Here is a 24,118-nt window from a genome sequence, read left to right on the forward strand (position 1 = left end):
TTTTTTTTTTTACACACAATACCCCTTAATGACAAAGTCAAAACGTGTTTTTAGAAATGTGATTATGAAATATAGAAATATCTAATTTACACAAGTATTCATACCCCTGAGTCAATACATGTTAGGATCAGCTTTGGCAGCGATTACAGCTGTGAGTCTTTCTGGGTTAGTCTCTAAGAGCTTTGCACACCTGGATTGTACAATATTTACACATTATAAATTCTTCAAACTGTCAAGTTGGTTTCTGATCATTGCTTGACAGCCATTTTCAAGTCTTGCCATAGATTTTCAAGCCGATTGAGGTGAAAACTGTAACTAGGCTACTCAGGTACACACACCCCTTGACCTTTTCCACGTTTTGTTGTGTCAAAACACAACTAATTGGCAAAAACGCATTAAGAAGGAATGAAATTCCACAAATTCACTTTTAACAAGGCACACCTGTTAATTGAAATGCAATCCAGGTGACTACCTCATGAAGCTGGTTGAGAGAATGCCAAGAGTGTGCAAAGCTGTCATCAAGGCAAAGAGTGGCTACTTCGAAGAATCTCAAATATAAAATAAGATCTATTTATTTGTTTAACACTTTTTTGGTTACTACATGATTCCATATGTGTTATTATATTATATGATGTGTTATGATGTCTTCAATAGTATTCTACAATGTAGAAAATAGTTTTAAAAAAACTTTAAAAAACCCTGGAATGAGTAGGTGTGTTCAAACGTTTGACTGGTACTGTAGATGCGTACCCATGTTGTCTATCATGGTTTTAATGGTTCTTGTGATGGTTTTCACTCCATGAACCAACTGAAGCTTTCAGAGTTGACCTGTGTCCTACCATATAAAGAAACAAAAAATGTCTGGCCACACCCAAATGTGCGTTACTATAGAAACTACCTACAACGGTCCAGTGAAAATCTTATTTTTAAAAGTTCATGTTCTCTTATCTCTTACCCAAATAATGTTGTTGGCGTGTCCTTTATTCATATTTGTGTCCAAAGCATAAATTAGAGAGAAGAAACCCCCCCGCCTCAAACTTGTATCTCAAACAAACCATTTAAAAAATGCTTGCTATTTACTTACCGGTTAATATAGCCAATCAGCAGCCTACTCGCCTGAATATAATACAGCCAATCAGCAGTCTACTCGCCTGAATATAATACAGCCAATCAGCAGTCTACTCGCCTGAATATAATACAGCCAATCAGCAGCCTACTCGCCTGAATATAATACAGCCAATCAGCAGCCTACTCGCCTGAATATAATACAGCCAATCAGCAGCCTACTCGCCTGAATATAATACAGCCAATCAGCAGCCGACTCGCCTGAATATAATACAGCCAATTAGCAGCCTACTCGCCTGAATATAATACAGCCAATCAGCAGCCTACTCGCCTGAATATAATACAGCCAATCAGCAGCCTACTCGCCAGAATATAATACAGCCAATCAGCAGCCTACTCGCCTGAATATAATACAGCCAATCAGCAGCCTACTCGCCTGAATATAATACAGCCAATCAGCAGCCTACTCGCCTGAATATAATACAGCCAATCAGCAGCCTACTCGCCTGAATATAATACAGCCAATCAGCAGCCTACTCGCCTGAATATAATACAGCCAATCAGCAGCCTACTCGCCTGAATATAATACAGCCAATCAGCAGCCTACTCGCCTGAATATAATACAGCCAATTAGCAGCCTACTCGCCTGAATATAATACAGCCAATCAGCAGCCTACTCGCCTGAATATAATACAGCCAATCAGCAGCCTACTCGCCTGAATATAATACAGCCAATCAGCGGCCTACTCGCCTGAATATAATACAGCCAATCAGCAGCCTACTCGCCTGAATATAATACAGCCAATCAGCAGCCTACTCGCCTGAATATAATACAGCCAATCAGCGGCCTACTCGCCTGAATATAATACAGCCAATCAGCGGCCTACTCGCCTGAATATAATACAGCCAATCAGCGGTCTACTCGCCTGAATATAATATAGCCAATCAGCGGCCTACTCGCCTGAATATTTTTAATGACCGGTATACGCCCACACCATTCCAAACCAGAAAATCTGCTTTTTAACATACTTAATTACCATATTTTGGAAGGAAAACTATTTCACGCATATTGTAATAAATGATAGGTAATATTTCTGAGAAATCTGGAAACGCTAGACCGTTACTTTAAGAGATTTATCTAAATAATCTAAAGTCTGGCGAGGGGCGTGTGTGTGTGTGTGTGTGCGTGCGAGCGTGGACACGACCGGGATGCGAAGAAAGATATGCATACTTGCTGTACAAATGTATGGAGATTGTTTTAATAGTGTGTGTGTGCGTGTGCGTGCGTGGACACGACAGGGATACGAAGAAAGATACGCAGACTTGCTGTACAAATGTATGGAGATTGTTTTAATAGTGTGTGCGTGCGTGCGTGTGTGTGTGTGTGCGTGCGTGGACACGACAGGGATGCGAAGAAAGATACGCAGACTTGCTGTACAAATGTATGGAGATTGTTTTAATTGTGTGTGTGTGTGTGTGTGTGTGTTCAGATGAGCCAGTGGAGGCATACAGAACCCTGAGGCAGGTGGTGAAGGACTATCTGGGAGTGGAGGAGCAGGGAGGAGAGGACCAGAGGACCACAGACACCCCCACAGGTAGGTGTTTGTGTGCATTACAGCACATATATGTGCGATCAAGTGTGTCATTAACATGTCAGCATCTGTGACAGAGTTGAAGAGGGACTCCCTAGTGGACGAGGCGCCCCCAGCCCCCTCCACCAGAACAGAGACGGTCTTTATGTCCTGCTCCACTCCAGACATGGACCCCTCAGACCACAACTGTAGGAAGTACTACAACAAGGTCCAGGCCCAGCTCACCCCACAGAAGACCTCAGCAGTGAGTCACAACACCCACACACACACACACGTCAGTAGTCACCAAGCATGCACCTGGTCAACTATGGTATTCAGGCTTTTGTTTCAGCCCAGCAGTAATTAGTCTGATTCAACCAATCAAGGTCTTGGCGAGCAGTTGATTAGTTGGATCTGACTGATCCAGTCCCGAGAAACCAGGTGTGTGCACTCTCTGGCCAAACATTGATTAATCAACGTAGTGTCAGGAAGAAAGAGAATACAGCTGGACTGTATACCTGGAGGACAGGAGTCGTACACCTAGGGTCAGTATGGCAGGGTATATTACAGGTAGTTTGCAACCCTAGGTGAACCCCCTGTACCAAGTCTGTCTGCCTTGTGCTGTTGATCACAGTGATCTAGATCAGAGATACTCAACTCTGACCCCACGAGGTCCGGAGCCTGCTGGTTTTCTCTTCTTCCTGATCATTAATTGCTCACACCTGGTGTCCCAGGTCACTATCAGTCCCTGATTAGAGGGGAACCATGTCAAACTGCAGGAACTGGCTTTGAGGTCCAGAGTTGAGTTTGAGGGATCGAGCCCAATCATCTGACTGATTGATATCAGGGTTGTTATTGCTGAGCTAGATAATCTTATTCATCCACGCCAGCATCATGTTTAAATACTGTATCTCTCTCTCTGGGCTGTAGGAGCTGGTCCATCCACAGATACAGCATCATGTTTAAATACTGTATCTCTCTCTCTGGGCCGTAGGAGCTGGTCCATCCACAGATACAGCATCATGTTTAAATACTGTATCTCTCTCTCTGGGCCGTAGGAGCTGGCCTCCATCCACAAATACAGCATCATGTTTAAATACTGTATCTCTCTCTCTGGGCTGTAGGAGCTGGTCCATCCACAGATACAGCATCATGTTTAAATACTGTATCTCTCTCTCTGGGCCGTAGGAGCTGGTCCATCCACAGATACAGCATCATGTTTAAATACTGTATCTCTCTCTCTGGGCCGTAGGAGCTGGCCTCCATCCACAGATACAGCATCATGTTTAAATACTGTATATCTCTCTCTCTGGGCCGTAGGAGCTGGTCCATCCACAGATACAGCATCATGTTTAAATACTGTATCTCTCTCTCTGGGCCGTAGGAGCTGGCCTCCATCCACAGATACAGCATCATGTTTAAATAATGTATCTCTCTCTCTGGGCCGTAGGAGCTGGCCTCCATCCACAGATACAGCATCATGTTTAAATACTGTATCTCTCTCTCTGGGCCGTAGGAGCTGGCCTCCATCCACAGATACAGCGTCATGTTTAAATACTGTATCTCTCTCTCTGGGCCGTAGGAGCTGGCCTCCATCCACAGATACAGCATCATGTTTAAATACTGTATCTCTCTCTCTGGGCCGTAGGAGCTGGCCTCCATCCACAGATACAGCGTCATGTTTAAATACTGTATCTCTCTCTCTGGGCCGTAGGAGCTGGCCTCCATCCACAGATACAGCGTCATGTTTAAATACTGTATCTCTTTCTCTGGGCCGTAGGAGCTGGCCTCCATCCACAGATACAGCGTCATGTTTAAATACTGTATCTCTTTCTCTGGGCCGTAGGAGCTGGCCTCCATCCACAGATACAGCGTCATGTTTAAATACTGTATCTCTCTCTCTGAGCCGTAGGAGCTGGCCTCCATCCACAGATACAGCGTCATGTTTAAATACTGTATCTCTTTCTCTGGGCCGTAGGAGCTGGCCTCCATCCACAGATACAGCGTCATGTTTAAATACTGTATCTCTCTCTCTGGGCCGTAGGAGCTGGCCTCCATCCACAGATACAGCATCATGTTTAAATACTGTATCTCTCTCTCTGGGCCGTAGGAGCTGGCCTCCATCCACAGATACAGCGTCATGTTTAAATACTGTATCTCTCTCTCTGGGCCGTAGGAGCTGGCCTCCATCCACAGATACAGCATCATGTTTAAATACTGTATCTCTCTCTCTGGGCCGTAGGAGCTGGCCTCCATCCACAGATACAGCGTCATGTTTAAATACTGTATCTCTCTCTCTGGGCCGTAGGAGCTGGCCTCCATCCACAGATACAGCGTCATGTTTAAATACTGTATCTCTTTCTCTGGGCCGTAGGAGCTGGCCTCCATCCACAGATACAGCGTCATGTTTAAATACTGTATCTCTTTCTCTGGGCCGTAGGAGCTGGCCTCCATCCACAGATACAGCGTCATGTTTAAATACTGTATCTCTCTCTCTGAGCCGTAGGAGCTGGCCTCCATCCACAGATACAGCGTCATGTTTAAATACTGTATCTCTTTCTCTGGGCCGTAGGAGCTGGCCTCCATCCACAGATACAGCGTCATGTTTAAATACTGTATCTCTCTCTCTGAGCCGTAGGAGCTGGCCTCCATCCACAGATACAGCGTCATGTTTAAATACTGTATCTCTCTCTCTGAGCCGTAGGAGCTGGCCTCCATCCACAGATACAGCGTCATGTTTAAATACTATATCTCTCTCTCTGGGCCGTAGGAGCTGGCCTCCATCCACAGATACAGCGTCATGTTTAAATACTGTATCTCTCTCTCTGGGCCGTAGGAGCTGGCCTCCATCCACAGATACAGCGTCATGTTTAAATACTATATCTCTCTCTCTGGGCCGTAGGAGCTGGCCTCCATCCACAGATACAGCGTCATGTTTAAATACTGTATCTCTCTCTCTGGGCCGTAGGAGATGGCCTCCATCCACAGACGGCAGCAGCTGGTCAGAGAGGCTCTGATGGGGAAGAGTCCCAAAGCCTACACCCAGCTCTTCAAGAGGTACACTATACCCTACCAATCAGACTTGATTGGAGTGTACACTTCAAATCAACAGCTATTCTAGGCATCAACAGCCTCTCCTGTTGTCCTGATTGGCCACATTTGACCCTGATGTTGAAGTGGCAGGTTACAAGGTCATGTGGTAGAATGGTGTTGTATTGCATGCCAACAGCAGAGGGAGCTAGATAGGTCATGGTGAAAAGTGTGTGTGTGTGTGTGGTGTGTGTGTGTGTGTGTGTGTGTGTGTGTGTGTGTGTGTGTGTGTGTGTGTGTGTGTGTGTGTGTGTGTGTGTGTGTGTGTGTGTGTGTGTGTGTGTGTGTGTGTGTGTGTGTGTGTGTGTGTGTGTGTGTGTGTTTAGGAGTAAAGATCACCCCCGCTGCCATTCACACTCTAGCTGACAGGAGATATACTCTGTCAATTTCTGCATAATGTCTCTTGTTTTACTGAGAATGTGTTTTCAGATGCATGTTGGGTAGGATGGTCACCTTCAGAACAATACCAACTATGTGTGTTTATATTTTATGTGTGAGAAACACATACAAGCATCTGTTGAGATTTAAGGAAGTCAGCGATGCGCGGTGTAAACAGCAATATCAGGCCGACTTCTGCAACAACTAAGAGTATGAATCACAAGGCTCCATAGCTATCATGTTGCGTGAAGCGCATCTGTGCACATGAACAGATGTTTATTGTGAGTGCTACGTCTTGCATCGCGCTCTGCTGCAATATCCTGCTGCTCCTGGCAACCTCATCACTGAGGCTCAGTTTAAAGTGATAGATTTCATATCAGATGTTGTTTAGGTATAACGAACCTCTGCATATCACCAATGTGTTGCAGCTACAATCTCTTACCAAGCTCGTGATTCTATCATGTTGACGCTATCATGTTATGACATGTTATGTGTGAGGTTTATGTATGTGTGTGTGTGTGTGTGTGTGTGTGTGTGTGTGTGTGTGTGTGTGTGTGTCTCCCAGGTGCGTTCTCACAGCTCCATCATCATTGGCCTCTCAGATGCAGCGGGACCCCACCCTCTCATCCCCCATGATGCCTAGAGCCAGCCATGACAGACAACACAACCACTCAGAGAATAGCAGGTCTGTACCCAACACACACACACACTATTATAGTCTCAACTTGTATAGTCTCAACTATATCCACTGCTGTTGTATTTGTATAGTATAGTCCCCTAGGGGACTAGCATCCACTGCTGTTGTATTTGTATAGTCCCCTAGGGGACTAGCATCCACTGCTGTTGTATTTGTATAGTCCCCTAGGGGACTAGCATCCACTGCTGTTGTATTTGTATAGTCCCCTAGGGGACTAGCATCCACTGCTGTTGTATTTGTATAGTCCCCTAGGGGACTAGCATCCACTGCTGTTGTATTTGTATAGTCCCCTAGGGGACTAGCATCCACTGCTGTTGTATCCACATCGATGGAACAGTAGTGGAGAGGGTAGCAAGTTTTAAGTTCCTCGGCATACACATCACAGACAAACTGAATTGGTCCACTCACACAGACAGCATCGTGAAGAAGGCGCAGCAGCGCCTCTTCAACCTCAGGAGGCTGAAGAAATTTGGCTTGTCACCAAAAGCACTCACAAACTTCTACAGATGCACAATCGAGAGCATCCTGGCGGGCTGTATCACCGCCTGGTATGGCAACTGCACCGCCCTCAACCGTAAGGCTCTCCAGAGGGTAGTGAGGTCTGCACAACGCATCACCGGGGGCAAACTACCTGCCCTCCAGGACACCTACACCACCCGATGTCACAGGAAGGCCATAAAGATCATCAAGGACATCAACCACCCGAGCCACTGCCTGTTCACCCCGCTATCATCCAGAAGGCGTGGTCAGTACAGGTGCATCAAAGAGACTGAAAAACAGCTTCTATCTCAAGGCCATCAGACTGTTAAACAGCCACCACTAACATTGAGTGGCTGCTGCCAACACACTGACTCAACTCCAGCCACTTTAATAATGGGAATTGATGGGAAATGATGTAAATATATCACTAGCCACTTTAAACAATGCTACCTTATATAAATGTTACTTACCCTACATTATTCATCTCATATGCATACGTATATACTGTACTCTATATCATCGACGGTATCCTTATGTAATACATGTATCACTAGCCACTTTATACTATACTATGCCACTTTGTTTACATACTCATCTCATTTGTACATACTGTACCCGATACCATCTACTGTATCTTGCCTATGCTGCTCTGTACCATCACTCATTCATATATCCTTATGTACATATTCTTTATCCCCTTACACTGTGTACAAGACAGTAGTTTTGGAATTGTTAGTTAGATTACTTGTTATTACTGCATTGTCGGAACTAGAAGCACAAGCATTTCGCTACACTCGCATTAACATCTGCTAACCATGTGTATGTGACAAATAAAATTTGATTTGATTTGATTTATTTGTATAGTCCCCTAGGGGACTAGCATCCACTGCTGTTGTATTTGTATAGTCCCCTAGGGGACTAGCATCCACTGCTGTTGTATTTGTATAGTCCCCTAGGGGACTAGCATCCACTGCTGTTGTATTTGTATAGTCCCCTAGGGGACTAGCATCCACTGCTGTTGTATTTGTATAGTCCCCTAGGGGACTAGCATCCACTGCTGTTGTATTTGTATAGTCCCCTAGGGGACTAGCATCCACTGCTGTTGTATTTGTATAGTCCCCTAGGGGACTAGCATCCACTGCTGTTGTATTTGTATAGTCCCCTAGGGGACTAGCATCCACTGCTGTTGTATTTGTATAGTCCCCTAGGGGACTAGCATCCACTGCTGTTGTATTTGTATAGTCCCCTAGGGGACTAGCATCCACTGCTGTTGTATTTGTATAGTCCCCTAGGGGACTAGCATCCACTGCTGTTGTATTTGTATAGTCCCCTAGGGGACTAGCATCCACTGCTGTTGTATTTGTATAGTCCCCTAGGGGACTAGCATCCACTGCTGTTGTATTTGTATAGTATAGTCCCCTAGGGGACTAGCATCCACTGCTGTTGTATTTGTATAGTCCCCTAGGGGACTAGCATCCACTGCTGTTGTATTTGTATAGTCCCCTAGGGGACTAGCATCCACTGTAATGCTGAACTTTATTATTTTCTAATAGACTGAAACGTTCCAATCTATCTTATTATGATTGATCAAGAGCAGTGCACACACTTGTGTTAGTATTCACTGGCTGACCTTATGTAGTAGTATTCACTGGCTGACCTCATGTACTAGTATTCACTGGCTGACCTTATGTAGTAGTATTCACTGGCTGACCTTATGTAGTAGTATTCACTGGCTGACCTTATGTACTAGTATTCACTGGCTGACCTTATGTACTAGTATTCACTGGCTGACCTTATGTAGTAGTATTCACTGGCTGACCTTATGTAGTAGTATTCACTGGCTGACCTTATGTAGTAGTATTCACTGGCTGACCTTATGTAGTAGTATTCACTGGCTGACCTTATGTAGTAGTATTCACTGGCTGACCTTATGTACTAGTATTCACTGGCTGACCTTATGTAGTAGTATTCACTGGCTGACCTTATGTAGTAGTATTCACTGGCTGACCTTATGTAGTAGTATTCACTGGCTGACCTTATGTAGTAGTATTCACTGGCTGACCTTATGTAGTAGTATTCACTGGCTGACCTTATGTAGTAGTATTCACTGGCTGATCTTATGTAGTAGTATTCACTGGCTGACCTTATGTAGTAGTATTCACTGGCTGACCTTATGTAGTAGTATTCACTGGCTGACCTTATGTAGTAGTATTCACTGGCTGACCTTATGTAGTAGTATTCACTGGCTGACCTTATGTACTAGTATTCACTGGCTGACCTTATGTAGTAGTATTCACTGGCTGACCTTATGTAGTAGTATTCACTGGCTGACCTTATGTAGTAGTATTCACTGGCTGACCTTATGTAGTAGTATTCACTGGCTGACCTTATGTAGTAGTATTCACTGGCTGACCTTATGTAGTAGTATTCACTGGCTGATCTTATGTACTAGTATTCACTGGCTGACCTTATGTACTAGTATTCACTGGCTGACCTTATGTACTAGTATTCACTGGCTGACCTTATGTACTAGTATTCACTGGCTGACCTTATGTGACCTTATGTAGTAGTATTCACTGGCTGACCTTATGTACTAGTATTCACTGGCTGATACTTTTTCATAAATTAGCAAAAATGTCCAAAAAACAGTTTTTGCTTTGTCATTATGGGGTATTGTGTGTAGATAGATGAGGAAAATAAATATTTAATAAAATTTAGAATAAGGCTTTAACATAACAAAATGTGGAAGAATTCAAGGAGTCTGAATACTTTCTAAATGCACTGTACCTAATGACATAACCTCCATTAATTGGTACAAATTTAACCCAGTTTTCATGGTTATAAAAGATCTGGAAGTCTACATGCTTAGGCCAATTTGCCTTCAACACAGACTGTCTGATACCACCTGTATGGGATATGTTTTACCTGTCTCTCTCTATGGGACATATTTGACGGAGGAGTGTCTTATCGCTGATGGTGCTTTCCATCACTTTCTCTCCTCCTCAAGTATCTGGTTTCACAACAGAATATGTTCCTGACAGCCCTTTGAGAAGGAGGGGTTGTGTCAGTGTGAGACTAGACTGGGACAGAGCCAACCTGCCAATGAGACTTTAATACTGTGTGTCAGGTTTCTACCAGTCTACCTACTGTAACAGTAATGTACATACACACACTTGGCAGCTCCATTGCTTTCTCCTTTTCACTTGTCTTTATTATTTCTCTGTACCTGTCTGTCTGTCTGTCTCTCTCTCTCTTTCTCTCTGTTTTACTCTCTGTTTTACTCTCTCTCTCTGTCTCTCTCTCACACTCGCTGTTTTACTCTCTCTCTCTCACACTCGCTGTTTTACTCTCTCTCTCTGTCTCTCTCTCTCTCTCTCTTTCTCGCTCTCCTTTATTGTATTCCTTGTAATCCTCCTGGTTTCCTCTAAACCACACCCTTTACTTTTCTCATCCATGTTGCCCTCTCTTGCGTTCTCTTCTTCTGTCTGTCTGTTTGTCTCTCTCTCTCTTCCCCTGTCTCTCTCTCTCTTTCTTCCCCTGTCTCCCTCTCTCTCTCTCTCTTTCTTCCCCTGTCTCTCTCTTTTTCTTCCACTGTCTCTCTCTTCTTCCCCTGTCTCTCTCTTCTTCCCCTGTCTCTCTCTCTGTGTCTTCCTCTGTCTCTTTCTTCCTGTCTTTCTCTCACTGTCTCTGTCTTTTCCCATGATTTTCTCTTTCCCTTACCCTGTCTCTCTCTCTCCCCCTTGGTATCAGCTCTGATGACTCCCGTGCTAGTTCTGGCCTGTCCATTCCCAGCTCAGCAGGGGCCTTCTCAGAGACAGCAGGGTCAGCCGGGTGTTCAGAGCTGGGCTTGGACACCACCGCGGAGCCCCTGGATGTCTCCTCTCTGGGACACAACCTGGACATGCTGAAAGGTGACTTACCCTAGCTCAATCTCCTCTCGTTTTGACCAATGACTGGCTCCCTCTCTGTATCTCTCTCTGTCTCTGCCTTTCTTCATGTCTCTCTCTCTAGCAGGTGGACATTTTGTCATGACACTTATTCTTCTACCTCATAGAACTGTGTTGGCTAGTCATCAATCTCTTTCTCTCTGTTCCCTCAATACTTTCTAGTGTGATTCTCTTGTTGTAGATGTATGATAATCTACAGTTGAAGTCGGAAGTCTACATACACTTAGGTTGGAGACATTAAAACTAGTTTTTCAACCACTCCACAAATTCCTTGTTAACAAACTATAGTTTTGGCAAGTTGGTTAGGACATCTACTTTGTGCATGACAAGTAATTTTCCCAACAGTTGTTTACAGACAGATTATTTCACTTCTAATTCACTAAATCACAATTCCAGTGGGTCAGAAGTTTACATACACTAAGTTGACCATGCCATTAAACAGCTTGGAAAATTCCAGAAAATGATGTCATGGCTTTAGAAGCTTCTGATTGGCTAATTTACAGCATTTGAGTCAATTGGAGGTGTACCTGTGGATGTATTTCAAGGCTGTCACACCCAGACCTGAGTATTCTTTGTTTTCTTTATTGTTTTGGTTAGGTCAGGGTGTGACATGGGTGATGTATGTGTTTTTTGTACTGTCTAGGGGTTTTATAGGTTTTTGGGGTTGTTTACCATCTAGGTGTTTATATATGTCTATGGTTGCCTAGATTGATTCTCAATTAGAAGCAGGTGTGTATCGTTGTCTCTGATTGGGAACCATATTTAGGCGGCTATATTCTTTGGGTATTTCGTGGGTTATTGTCTGTCTAGTTGCCTGTGTCTGCACGTTTGTAGTATAGCTTCACGTTGGTTTTGTTGTTTTCTGTAGTTTGTTTAGTGTCTGTCTAGTTGCCTGTGTCTGCACGTTTGTAGTATAGCTTCACGTTGGTTTTGTTGTTTTCTGTAGTTTGTTTAGTGTCTGTCTAGTTGCCTGTGTCTGTTCGTTTGTAGTATAGCTTCACGTTGGTTTTGTTGTTTTCTGTAGGTTGTTTAGTGTCTGTCTAGTTGCCTGTGTCTGCACGTTTGTAGTATAGCTTCACGTTGGTTTTGTTGTTTTCTGTAGGTTGTTTAGTGTCTGTCTAGTTGCCTGTGTCTGCACGTTTGTAGTATAGCTTCACGTTGGTTTTGTTGTTTTCTGTAGGTTGTTTAGAGTCTGTCTAGTTGCCTGTGTCTGCACGTTTGTAGTATAGCTTCACGTTGGTTTTGTTGTTTTCTGTAGGTTGTTTAGTGTCTGTCTAGTTGCCTGTGTCTGCACGTTTGTAGTATAGCTTCACGTTGGTTTTGTTGTTTTCTGTAGGTTGTTTAGTGTCTGTCTAGTTGCCTGTGTCTGCACGTTTGTAGTATAGCTTCACGTTGGTTTTGTTGTTTTCTGTAGGTTGTTTAGTTTCTGTCTAGTTGCCTGTGTCTGCACGTTTGTAGTATAGCTTCACGTTGGTTTTGTTGTTTTCTGTAGGTTGTTTAGTGTCTGTCTAGTTGCCTGTGTCTGCACGTTTGTAGTATAGCTTCACGTTGGTTTTGTTGTTTTCTGTAGGTTGTTTAGTGTCCGTCTTCATTAAAATATAATATGTATTCAATTCACGCTGCGCCTTGGTCTCCTCTTTTCGACGAACGTGACAAAGGCCGACCTTCAAACTCAGAGCCTCTTTGCTTGACATCATGGGAAAATCAAAAGAAATCAGCCAAGACCTCAGATAAAAATTGTAGACCTCCAGAAGTCTGGTTCATCCTCGGGAGAAATTTCCAAACACCTGAAGGTACCACGTTTATCTGTACAAACAATAGTATGCAAGTTTAAACACCATTGGACCACGCAGTCGTCATACCGCTCAGGAAGGAGACAAGTTCTGTCTCCTAGAAATGCGAAAAATGCAAATCAATCCCAGAACAACAGCAAAGGACCTTGTGAAGATGCTGCAGGAAAGGTACAAAAGTAGCTATATCCACAGTAAAACGAGTCCTATATCGACATAACCTGAAAGGCCGCTCAGCAAGGAAGAAGCTACTGCTCCAAAACCGCCATAAAAAAGCCAGACTATGGTTTGCAACTGCACATGGGGACAAAGTACTTTTTGGAGAAATGTCCTCTGGTCTGATGAAACAAAAATAGAACTGTTTTGCCATGATGACCATTGTTACGTTTGGAAGAATAAGGGGGATGCTTGCAAGCTGAAGAACACCATCCCAACCGTGAAGCACGGGGATGGCAGCATCATGTTGTGGGGGTGCTTTGCTGCAGGAGGGACTGGTGCACTTCACAAAATAGATGGCATCATGAAGATGTAAAATTATGTGGCTATATTGAAGCAACATCTCAAGACATCAGTCAGGAAGTTAAAGCTTGGTCGCAAATGGGTCTTCCAAATGGGCAATGACCCCAAGCATACTTCCAAAGTTGTGGCAAAATGGCTTAAGGACAATAAAGTCAAGGTATTGGAGTGACCATCACAAAGCCCTGACCTCAATCCTATAGAAAATGTGTGGGCAGAACTGAAAACGTTTGTGCGAGCAAGAAGGCCTACAAACCTGACTCAGTTACACCAGCTTTGTCAGGAGGAATGGGACAAAATTCACCCAACTTATTGTGGGAAGCTTGTGGAAGGCTAACCGAAACGTTTGACCCAAGTTAAACAATATAAAGGCAATGCTACCAAATACTAATTGAGTGTATGTAAACTTTTGACCCACTGGGAATATGATGAATGAAATAAAAGCTGAAATAAATCATTCTCTCTACTATTATTCTGACATTTCACATTCTTAAAATAAAGTGGTGATCCTAACTGACCTAAGAGGGAATTTTTACTCGGATTAAATGTCAGGAATTGTGAGTTTAAATGTAATTGGCTGAGGTGTATGTAAACTTCCGACTTTAACTGTATGTCTCCTCCCTAGATATACCAGTTATGGATCCTCTGTATAAATGAAAGCACACATCTTTCCAAGTATTAGTAACTCATTGGTTGTGTACTTGTTTCTCCCCCAGATCAAGTAGAATCTGGCCACACTCCTGACGCCCCTCGCCCCGGCTCCGAGCTCCTCTCTCCGGGCGCCACCGCCACCATGGCACGCCCAGGCTCCAACGCCAAACCCATCCTGCCACCTATCCTGTCGGGACGCAAAACCCCCGGAGCCAGCCCTAAGACCCAAACCCTGAGACAGGAGAGAGAGGGAGAGGGAGATGAGGAGTGAAGAGGTACAGGAGAGAGGTAGAGGAGGAGTGAAGGGGTACAGGAGAGAGGAAGAGGAGTGAAGAGGTACAGGAGAGAGAGAGGAGGAGGTGTGAAGAGGTACAGGAGAGAGGAGGAGTGAAGAGGTACAGGAGAGAGGAGGAGGAGGAGTGAAGAGGTACAGAAGAGAGGAAGAGGTACAGAAGAGAGGAAGAGGAGGACGTACAGGAGAGAGGGAGGGACAAGTAGATGCTCTTTCAAGAGTTGAAAGGTCACACAGAATGAACAATGATAGGACACATTCACCTGTCTTTTCTGAATAAAGACGTACCTGTGTGTTAGCTGGTCCAGATGGAGTCATTCATTTACCAATAATATAGTCAGAGGATAGAATAATTAGAATGTTAGGACATTACACCAAATATAATGATTCCCTGCTTCAACTTGACTCAAACCGAAACATACATTATAATACATTTAGTCAATGACGTGCCAAACTCTTGACTTCTCAGTCTTGCTATTGGGCTCCCGAGTGGCGCAGCGATCACTGCATCTCAGTGCTAGAGGCGTCACTATAGACCCAGGTTAGATTCCAGGCTTTATCACAACCTGCCGTGATGGGAGTCCCATAGGGTGGCGCACCATTGGCCCAGCGTCGTTAGGGTTTGGCCGGGGTAGGCCATCATTGTAAGTAAGAATTTGTTCTTAACTGTCTTGCCTAGTTAAATGAAGGTTAAATAAATAAAATATTGACTATACAATCTATTGTTGTTGCTATAACCTGTACTGCAATGCAGAAAGATATCCTGGACAGTCACCCATTAATAAAGATGATTACAGTATAATAAGAAAGATAATTGAGCCGTTCTTCAATCCCTGCCAAAGGGTGAGTTATCTGTGTGTTCTGTTGTAGGGCTGGGCTGGGTATCTACTGTATAAGGGTGAGTTATCTGTGTGTTCTGTTGTAGGGCAGGGCTGGGTATCTACTGTATAAGGGTGAGTTATCTGTGTGTTCTGTTGTAGGGCTGGGCTGGGTATCTACTGTATAAGGGTGAGTTATCTGTGTGTTCTGTTGTAGGGCAGGGCTGGGTATCTAGTGTATAAGGGTGAGTTATCTGTGTGTTCTGTTGTAGGGCTGGGTATCTACTGTATAAGGGTGAGTTATCTGTGTGTTCTGTTGTAGGGCTGGGCTGGGTATCTACTGTATAAGGGTGAGTTATCTGTGTGTTCTGTTGTAGGGCAGGGCTGGGTATCTACTGTATAAGGGTGAGTTATCTGTGTGTTCTGTTGTAGGGCAGGGCTGGGTATCTACTGTATAAGGGTGAGTTATCTGTGTGTTCTGTTGTAGGGCAGGGCTGGGTATCTACTGTATAAGGGTGAGTTATCTGTGTGTTCTGTTGCTGGGCTGGGTATCTACTGTATAAGGGTGAGTTATCTGTGTGTTCTGTTGTAGGGCAGGGCTGGGTATCTACTGTATAAGGGTGAGTTATCTGTGTGTTCTGTTGTAGGGCAGGGCTGGGTATCTACTGTATAAGGGTGAGTTATCTGTGTGTTCTGTTGTAGGGCAGGGCTGGGTATCTACTGTATAAGGGTGAGTTATCTGTGTGTTCTGTTGCAGGGCTGGGTATCTACTGTATAAGGGTGAGTTATCTGTGTTCTGTTGCAGGGCTGGGCTTGGTATCTACTGTATAAGGGTGAGTTATCTGTGTTCTGTTGCAGGGCTGGGCTTGGTATCTACTGTATAAGGGTGAGTTATCTGTGTGTTCTGTTGTAGGGCTGGGCTGGGTATCTAGTGTATAAGGGTGTGTTATCTGTGTTCTGTTGTAGGGCTGTGCTGGGTATCTAGTGTATAAGGGTGAGTTATCTGTGTTCTGTTGTAGGGCTGGGCTGGGTATCTAGTGTATAAGGGTGAGTTATCTGTGTGTTCTGTTGTAGGGCAGGGCTGGGTATCTACTGTATAAGGGTGAGTTATCTGTGTGTTCTGTTGTAGGGCAGGGCTGGGTATCTATTGTATAAGGGTGAGTTATCTGTGTTCTGTTGCAGGGCTGGGCTGGGTATCTACTGTATAAGGGTGAGTTATCTGTGTTCTGTTGTAGGGCAGGGCTGGGTATCTACTGTATAAGGGTGAGTTATCTGTGTTCTGTTGCAGGGCAGGGCTGGGTATCTACTGTATAAGGGTGAGTTATCTGTGTTCTGTTGCAGGGCTGGGCTTGGTATCTACTGTATAAGGGTGAGTTATCTGTGTTCTGTTGTAGGGTAGGGCTGGGTATCTACTGTATAATATGCCTTAAGGTGTAGTAGAGAGCTGATTCACCTAACCTAGCCATGCTTAGATGCAGCCCCTTCACACACACACACCAAAGAGGTCTTTCCTTCATGTTATCTCTTAGTCCTTCATCTAGTATCACCACATTCAGAGTAGTGATACGGTATCATTTCCCCTTGCGCAGGGGTGATTAGAACTCTGACTGTGTAATAATCTCATCAAATTGAAAATGCTGCTATTATCTGGTCTTTATGTGTCTGTTGTCAGGGCGATAAGCAGTTCATCACTGACTCTGTATCTCTTTCTAGAATAAATCAGATTCCAAGACATTTGAAGAGATAGATGGGTATTAAACTGCAAACTGTCGAATCTTGTATCTCTACTTTCCTCTTAGCTGGATCTTTATTCCTTTCCTTCTTTTTCTGTGTGTGTGTGTGTGTGTGTGTGTGTGTGTGTGTGCGTGTGCGTGCGTGCATACGCACACACCTGGCCATCCATCACTATGTTTCCAGATGTTGCAACCTTCTAATAATTCAGGGGCAGTTTCAGACAAGACAGCCACAATGCCTCAGGCCCCGGGCCTATCACCTACTTAAAGAGACTGTCTTCTCTCCCTAAACCAACACATGATCTTCCTCTTTTGAAGTGCACCACACCATATGGCTAGATGTTCAGTTCATCAATGCCAATGCTCCCAGCCGATACTGATATCTGTTAGCGTGTGTCATGTAGCTGTCTGAGATGTTTCCCTTCCTCTATAACAGTCTGTCTGCCTGTATGTCAGTCTGCATGTCAGTCAGTGTATCTGTATCTCTTTGTCTGTCTGTCTGCCTCTCTATCAACATTTATTTCTGTGTAATCCATCTGACTACCGATCTCTCTCTCTCTCTTCGTATAGAGAAATAAAGAATGTGGACTGTGTGGCCTTTAGAGAACCTAGACTGAGGCTATTTATCTCCAGGTCCATATATTATCTCCAGGTACATATTTTATCTCCAGGTCCAAATATTATCTCTAGGTTCATATATTATTTCCATATATTATCTCCAGGTCCATATATTATCTCCAGGTCCATATATTATCTCCAGGTCCATATATTATCTCCAGGTCTATATATCATCTCCAGGTCTATATATCATCTCCAGGTCTATATATCATCTCCAGGTCTATTTATCATCTCCGGGTCTATATATTATCTCCAGGTCTATATTTTCCCCCAGACAGTAACACCCAGACTCTTCCAATCATGGCGAGCTACTTCAACAGGACCAGGAAGAGAAACGTCACCCTCTTTCATCTAGACATAACTCCACGAGACAACAAAACTGTCCATGGTAGAAAAAGGGTAGATGATATTTGAAAGGAGAATCGTTCATAAATCTCTTATTTATGCACAGTAATGCTGCAGAAGGTTGAAATAACAATTCTGGAAGAAATATGCAGAAAGATAAATGAATTCTACAGTGAAAGGCAGGTTACTAAATCGTTGTAAACAGAGTCGGACTCACAGTAGTCTGCTTGAACCTCAGGTCTCTAGTCTAGACTATGACGAATGCATTGGAGGCTGCTGAGGGGAGGACGGCTCATAATGTCTGGAACGGAGCGAATGGAATGGCGGCCTCATGGTAATGGCTAGAGCGGAAGGAGGGAATGGTATCAAACACATGCCTTCCTTGTGTTTGATGTATTTGATACCATTCCCTACTTCCGCTCCAGCCATTACCATGAGGCCGTCCTCCCCAATAAAGGTGCCACCAACCTCCTTTGGAAGAATGTCCTTTTGAACTGACTAGACCTCTGTTATACAGCATAATGTCTATATCTCACAGTACCAGCTCAGTACATCTCAGTGGTTGAAGATGTTACCATGCTAGTGTCGCTATGTTAGCTGTATCTCAATGCATTGGCTCGACAGTATGTTGCTGCATTGGTATCTCACTGCATTGGCTCAACAGTATGTTGCTGCATTGGTATCTCACTGCATTGACTCAACATTATGTTGCTGCATTGGTATCTCACTGCATTGGCTCAACAGTATGTTGCTGCATTGGTATCTCACTGCATTGGCTCAACAGTATGTTGCTGCATTGGTATCTCACTGCGTTGGCTCAAAATTATGTTGCTGCATTGGTATCTCACTGCATTGGCTCAAAATTATGTTGCTGCTTTGGCATCTCACTGCGTTGGCTTAAGTGTTAACTCAAGTCATTAAGAACCCTAAGTAAAAGAAGACAAAACAACAATAGGAGAGCCGATTCCCAATTCACGCTCTACCACTCTACCTTGGCCCTAACCCATCACTGTTTGTAGATCTGAAGGGCCTGGATAGGTATAGTCAATGTTTGTAGATCTGAAGGGCCTGGATAGGTAAATTCAATGTTTGTAGATCTGAAGGGCCTGGATAGGTATAGTCAATGTTTATAGATCTGAAGGGTCTGGATAGGTATAGTCAATGTTTATAGATCTGAAGGGTCTGGATAGGTATAGTCAATGTTTATAGATCTGAAGGGTCTGGATAGGTATAGTAAATGTTTATAGATCTGAAGGGTCTGGATAGGTATAGGCAATGTTTATAGATCTGAAGGGTCTGGATAGGTATAGGCAATGTTTATAGATCTGAAGGGTCTGGATAGGTATAGGCAATGTTTATAGATCTGAAGGGCCTGGATAAGTATTGTCAATGTTTGTAGATCTGAAGGGCCTGGATAGGTATAGTTCATGTTGAGTTTAAGTTTTACAGATCTGCAACCATCGAAGGGTTAGGGCCAAGAGGAAGGGCTAGGGAGCGAGTTGGGACTGGCTGGATTAGTTTAACTGTTCAAGAAGAACTGTCATCTGTGGCCAGTTTGACTTGAATTACCTGGATTATCGAACTCTGACCCCTTAAAAGGAAACTCCACTCCAAAACTATCTTACATTTAAAAAAAAAGAATTAGTCCACAATTGAAAGTCCCAAAATGTTTTGCATGTCGGCAGTCAAGTTTTGAAGATATTAGACTTTCAAGAAGCAAAGTGTCACCGAGCAACAACATCATAATTATGCAAAATGTGACCGACCGGCTCGATTCGACCGTCTCGATTCCGTCTGATGTAACAACATTTTAAACTGTATTTTTTACATTGGATAAAAGTACAGACTCAGAGCTGGAAAATGGTATATCATACACTACAGTTGATGAACAATGGGAAAGTTATTCTGCTTTGAAAATTGATAAACTTGTAATCCCACTTTTGAGAAAATGGCCCTTGAATATTTTTGGTACAACTAACTGGAGAGCTCTTCTTTGTCTACACCCGTTCAGCATCGTTCCCAGTCTCTTAAGCCCCACCCATCTCTTTAAGGATTCACATGTGAGGCCATGTGCTAAACCGTGAGTACGGTAGTGTACCGCCCAAGATTTCAAGACTAAAGGCGGGTTTACACTACGTCTGTCGACATACAGTTGACATGTCATGAACATTCTATTGTCGTGCGACATCAAACTTGTCGTTGTCGTTATGAAAAAGTAGAACATAAAAACGACAGACTGCATGACATCAGCAGCCTGGTGGTCCACAATAGCATAACTGGTGTATTTTAACACCAATAAACCCACCCGTTTAAAATCTAGCAAACCAGGCAACCAAAAGCAACTTTCTAAACAATGTTTTGGTTTGTTTCTAGCTTGTTAGCTAGCTAGCTAACGTTAAGTTAGCTGGCTAACCAGTTCAAATAATGAACATGTCATATAGCCGAAAATGTCTTAACTTTAGCTAATTTGAATTCATTATTACAGGAAAATAAACTCACAACAATATCACTATTTACTAGTTAATGGTGAGCTAATTACAGAAAACAGCTTACAGTTGTTAATGTGACAAAATAAAAGCTGGGCATTCTACTGGATAATTTTAGAACATGGACACTGTCTCGTTGGCCTAAATGCTATATGCTAATTTGACTTTGGTGCAGGCCATGTTGTTCTTCACATTACCGTCTCTGGTAAACACACACTATGTAAAATAAAATCAATGTGTATTTGTCACATGCACTGGATACAGAAGGTGTAAACGGTACAGTGAAAGGATTACTTACATTGTGGAATCTTTTGTGTAGACATGTAGCTAAACAATGAACCATACTCCCAACTCAGCCTTCTATGTTCTCTTTTCGACTTCCTCCGCATTTGCAATCAAACACCTGAATTTTCTCCATCTCCTTAGCTATCATACTCTTTTCTCTGTAGGTATCATACTCTGAAGCATGCTACATGGCAGACCAATCTGAACTCATCTCTCAGCATGTCCAGCCCATCCATTCTCTCAGCCAATCATGGTTAGCGGGAAGGTTCCTGTCTTTTTCCGTGGCTAAACCAACTAGGCTCATAATTTAACCATTTATTCATATTTACAGATGGCATGCAAGTTTATTGTTAAGACACATACAAGTTTGTTGTTAAGACACATGCAAGTTCACATGTTCCAGAAGGCATTTCTGCCTTTTTACGTTCAGATGCCTGTGAAGTAGTGACGTGCGACATGCACCTAGTTCCCTGAAACTAGACACAGATGCTTTGCTTCTTGAAAGTCCAATATCTTGAAACCTTGACTCCTGACATGCAAAACATTGTGGGACTAAAGATAGTTTTTGAGTAGATTTTCCCATTAAGTCACCCAGCTTATAGCAAGGTGGAAAGAGCCATCACAACCGCTTATGACCTGTCATGGTTCTGGGTCAGTTGTTTCAGCTAGTTTCAGCTAGTTCCCCTTAGTGGGGGGAGTGTGAATGTTCCATTAAAGGACCTTAAAGTTGTCATGAAAACCGTGGGGGGAGGAAGAAGGATGGTTTAGTAGGAAGAGAGTACGGATGGAAAATAGTCTGAAAGCACAATTTTATTTTAGTGTTGGCTGTAAACTGTCTCATAAACACACATACACAGGGAGATAGATACCTCTTGTGAATTGGCTGATGAGACGTTTAGGACAATGTGCAAAACTTTCACTTGTATTCTTATTTGTTCCAGGTCTCCTGGGAGATGCCTGTTGTCTCACACTAAAAGGCCAGCTATGTGTTTGTAAATCTCACATGTTAGGACTGGTTGTGGTTATTGCATATTGTTTATTTAACGCTTAGTTTAAGTCTTGATTGTATCCCAAAGGAATTTGCTCTCGAAGCCCTGGCTTGAGTTTAGAGCTTTAGGTTTTATTTGCTTTGTTGACACCCTGATGTTTATTAATGCAGTGAACCAGGGGGAAGCTCCCTGTGGTTGGTCTCACAAGGTTGCCTAAGATAAATGTGACACTGATTCTACCAACCAATATTTATTTGCTTTTTAAATCTTTCTGTCCGTGGATGCAGGTATTTAGCCAGGTTGAGGCAGTGATGTGATGAAGGCTATATAACTCTCTCTCTCTTCATTAACTCTGCAGTATGGTGTAGCTCTGCACCCAGTAACCATGACAACAGCACTCTGCACCACACTTCCCGTTCCCTCCCTGTAATACTAGAGAGGGGGAGGGAGAGAGAGAGAGGGAGGGCTAAAGTGTTTGGCTCCTTACTGTGTTGCTCTAGCCACAGATTAATTCCCTGTCAACTCGATGAAACAAAGTTTATTTTTTAATTAAGAGAATGCTGTGTCTCCATCTCTTGCTCCTTTTTTCTCTCTTTCTCTGTCTTTCTGTCTTTCTCTTTCTCTCTCTCTCTCTCTCTTTCTCTTTCTGTCTCTCTCTTTCTTTCTGTCTCTCTCTCTTTCTCTTTCTGTCTCTCTCGCTCTCTCTTTCTGTCTCTCTCGCTCTCTCTTTCTGTCTCTCTCGCTCTCTCTTTCTGTCTCTCTCACTCTCTCTTTCTGTCTCTCTCGCTCTCTCTTTCTGTCTCTTTCGCTCTCTCTTTCTGTCTCTCGCTCTCTCTTTCTGTGTCTCTCGCTCTCTCTTTCTGTCTCTCGCTCTCTCTTTCTGTCTCTCTCTCTTTCTCTCTCACTCTCTCTTTCTGTCTCTCGCTCTCTCTTTCTGTCTCTCTCGCTGTCTCTGTCTCTTTCTCTATATCTCTCTCTGTCTCTCTCTCTCTCTCTCTCTCTCTCTGTCTCTCTCTCTATCTGTGTCTCTCTCTCTCTATCTCTGTCTCTCTCTCTGTGTCTCTCTCTATCTGTGTCTCTTTTTATCTGTGTCTCTCTCTGCTTTCATCATCTCCTTTGTTACTTGCCATATCTTCTTCTCCCTCATTTTATTTATCTCCTGTTTCACTCCCTCACTTCTCTCTCTCCTCTTTCTCTCTCTTTTATTCTCCATTCTGTCTTGCCATCTCTTTCATCCGTCCCTTAATCTGCAATGGGTGGGTTTTTTGCCTTGTGTAATTAATGCTGCTTCTTAAATAATGGAGTGTAATGGCGTGTAATTACACTAATCAATATACTGTTAATGCTATGCCAGGGCTTGTTGCTATGATATACACAGTTTACTTTGAAGAGCTTTGTTTCTAAAGTAGATACCACAGCAACTGCTTTCCACTGAGGAAAATAACCTTGTCCTGTCCTCTCCAGTCTCATTGATTTGTAGCCAGCTGTGGCTAAAGTTAGCTGAAGTTTGTAGGGGCTCTTTAGAGAAAGCAGAACCATGGATTACGGTTTATCCTGGCCCATATATTTCCAGGCTGTATCACAACCGGCCGTGATTGGGAGTCCCATAGGGCGGCGCACAATTGGCCCAGCCTCATCCGGGGTTGGCCGGTGTAGGCCGTCATTGTAAATAAGAATTTGTTCTTACCTGACTTGCCTAGTTAAATACAAATAAAAAATATTAATTTCAGAGTAAGGAATCCTCTAACATCAAGTTGTAAAATCTGTGTAACACTTTGTGACATCTGCTGATGTTAAGAGGCTTTATAAATAAACTTGATTGATTGATAAAATCCTGAACTACCGCTCGTTGTAGTCTTTGTCTGTGACCCCTCCAACAGCCACGGTGATCCTACCACCACCTCTAGTCTAATACACACCAGACCAGATACCATATGTATAGGAGCGAGACCTCTGCTTTGGCCTAAAGGCCTTTTCCACAGCCCATAAAGAAGGTTGGTGCTCTTTTTACTGTGGTGTTTGATTTCTGATATACTGCAGCATCTGTGATGTGATGTTACTAGTTTCACATATATATTTGAGTGTTTCTTCCAGCTACTAACAAGAAGCACATGTTACGGGGAAGGCAGAGGTCGCAATGAGGTTCTGTTCTACCTGGGTAGTTGTGTGTGTGTGTGTGTGTGTGTGTGTGTGTGTGTACGCAATCATATCTACCACTACGTGCTTAGTCTAGCCTGCTAGCTACTGGGAAGAGACTACCAAGTACTTAGTCTAGCCTGCTAGCTGCTGGGAAGAGACTACCACGTACTTAGTCTAGCCTGCTAGCTACTGGGAAGAGATTACCACGTACTTAGTCTAGTCTGCTAG

The 24,118-nt window shown here is 43.5% G+C and overlaps 1 protein-coding gene across 1 annotated transcript in view; it reads left to right on the top strand.

Annotated features, from left to right (window-relative positions):
* The window catches only part of LOC110500994 (leucine-rich repeat and guanylate kinase domain-containing protein), a 36,871-nt gene extending 21,585 nt beyond the window's left edge, over positions 1–15,286 (top strand). Inside the window, exons 15-20 of the mRNA XM_090213621.1 lie at positions 2,556–2,660; positions 2,735–2,901; positions 5,605–5,693; positions 6,670–6,789; positions 11,032–11,192; positions 14,251–15,286. Coding sequence (XP_090069747.1) covers positions 2,556–2,660; positions 2,735–2,901; positions 5,605–5,693; positions 6,670–6,789; positions 11,032–11,192; positions 14,251–14,456 — 848 coding nt within the window. The 3' untranslated portion in view covers positions 14,457–15,286. The remainder of the gene's footprint in view (positions 1–2,555; positions 2,661–2,734; positions 2,902–5,604; positions 5,694–6,669; positions 6,790–11,031; positions 11,193–14,250) is intronic.
* The last annotated feature ends 8,832 nt before the right edge of the window (positions 15,287–24,118 follow it).

Source organism: Oncorhynchus mykiss, chromosome 21 (assembly GCF_057628025.1).
Source record: "Oncorhynchus mykiss isolate SJ-2025 chromosome 21, ASM5762802v1, whole genome shotgun sequence".
In the NCBI taxonomy this organism is placed as follows: domain Eukaryota; kingdom Metazoa; phylum Chordata; class Actinopteri; order Salmoniformes; family Salmonidae; genus Oncorhynchus; species Oncorhynchus mykiss.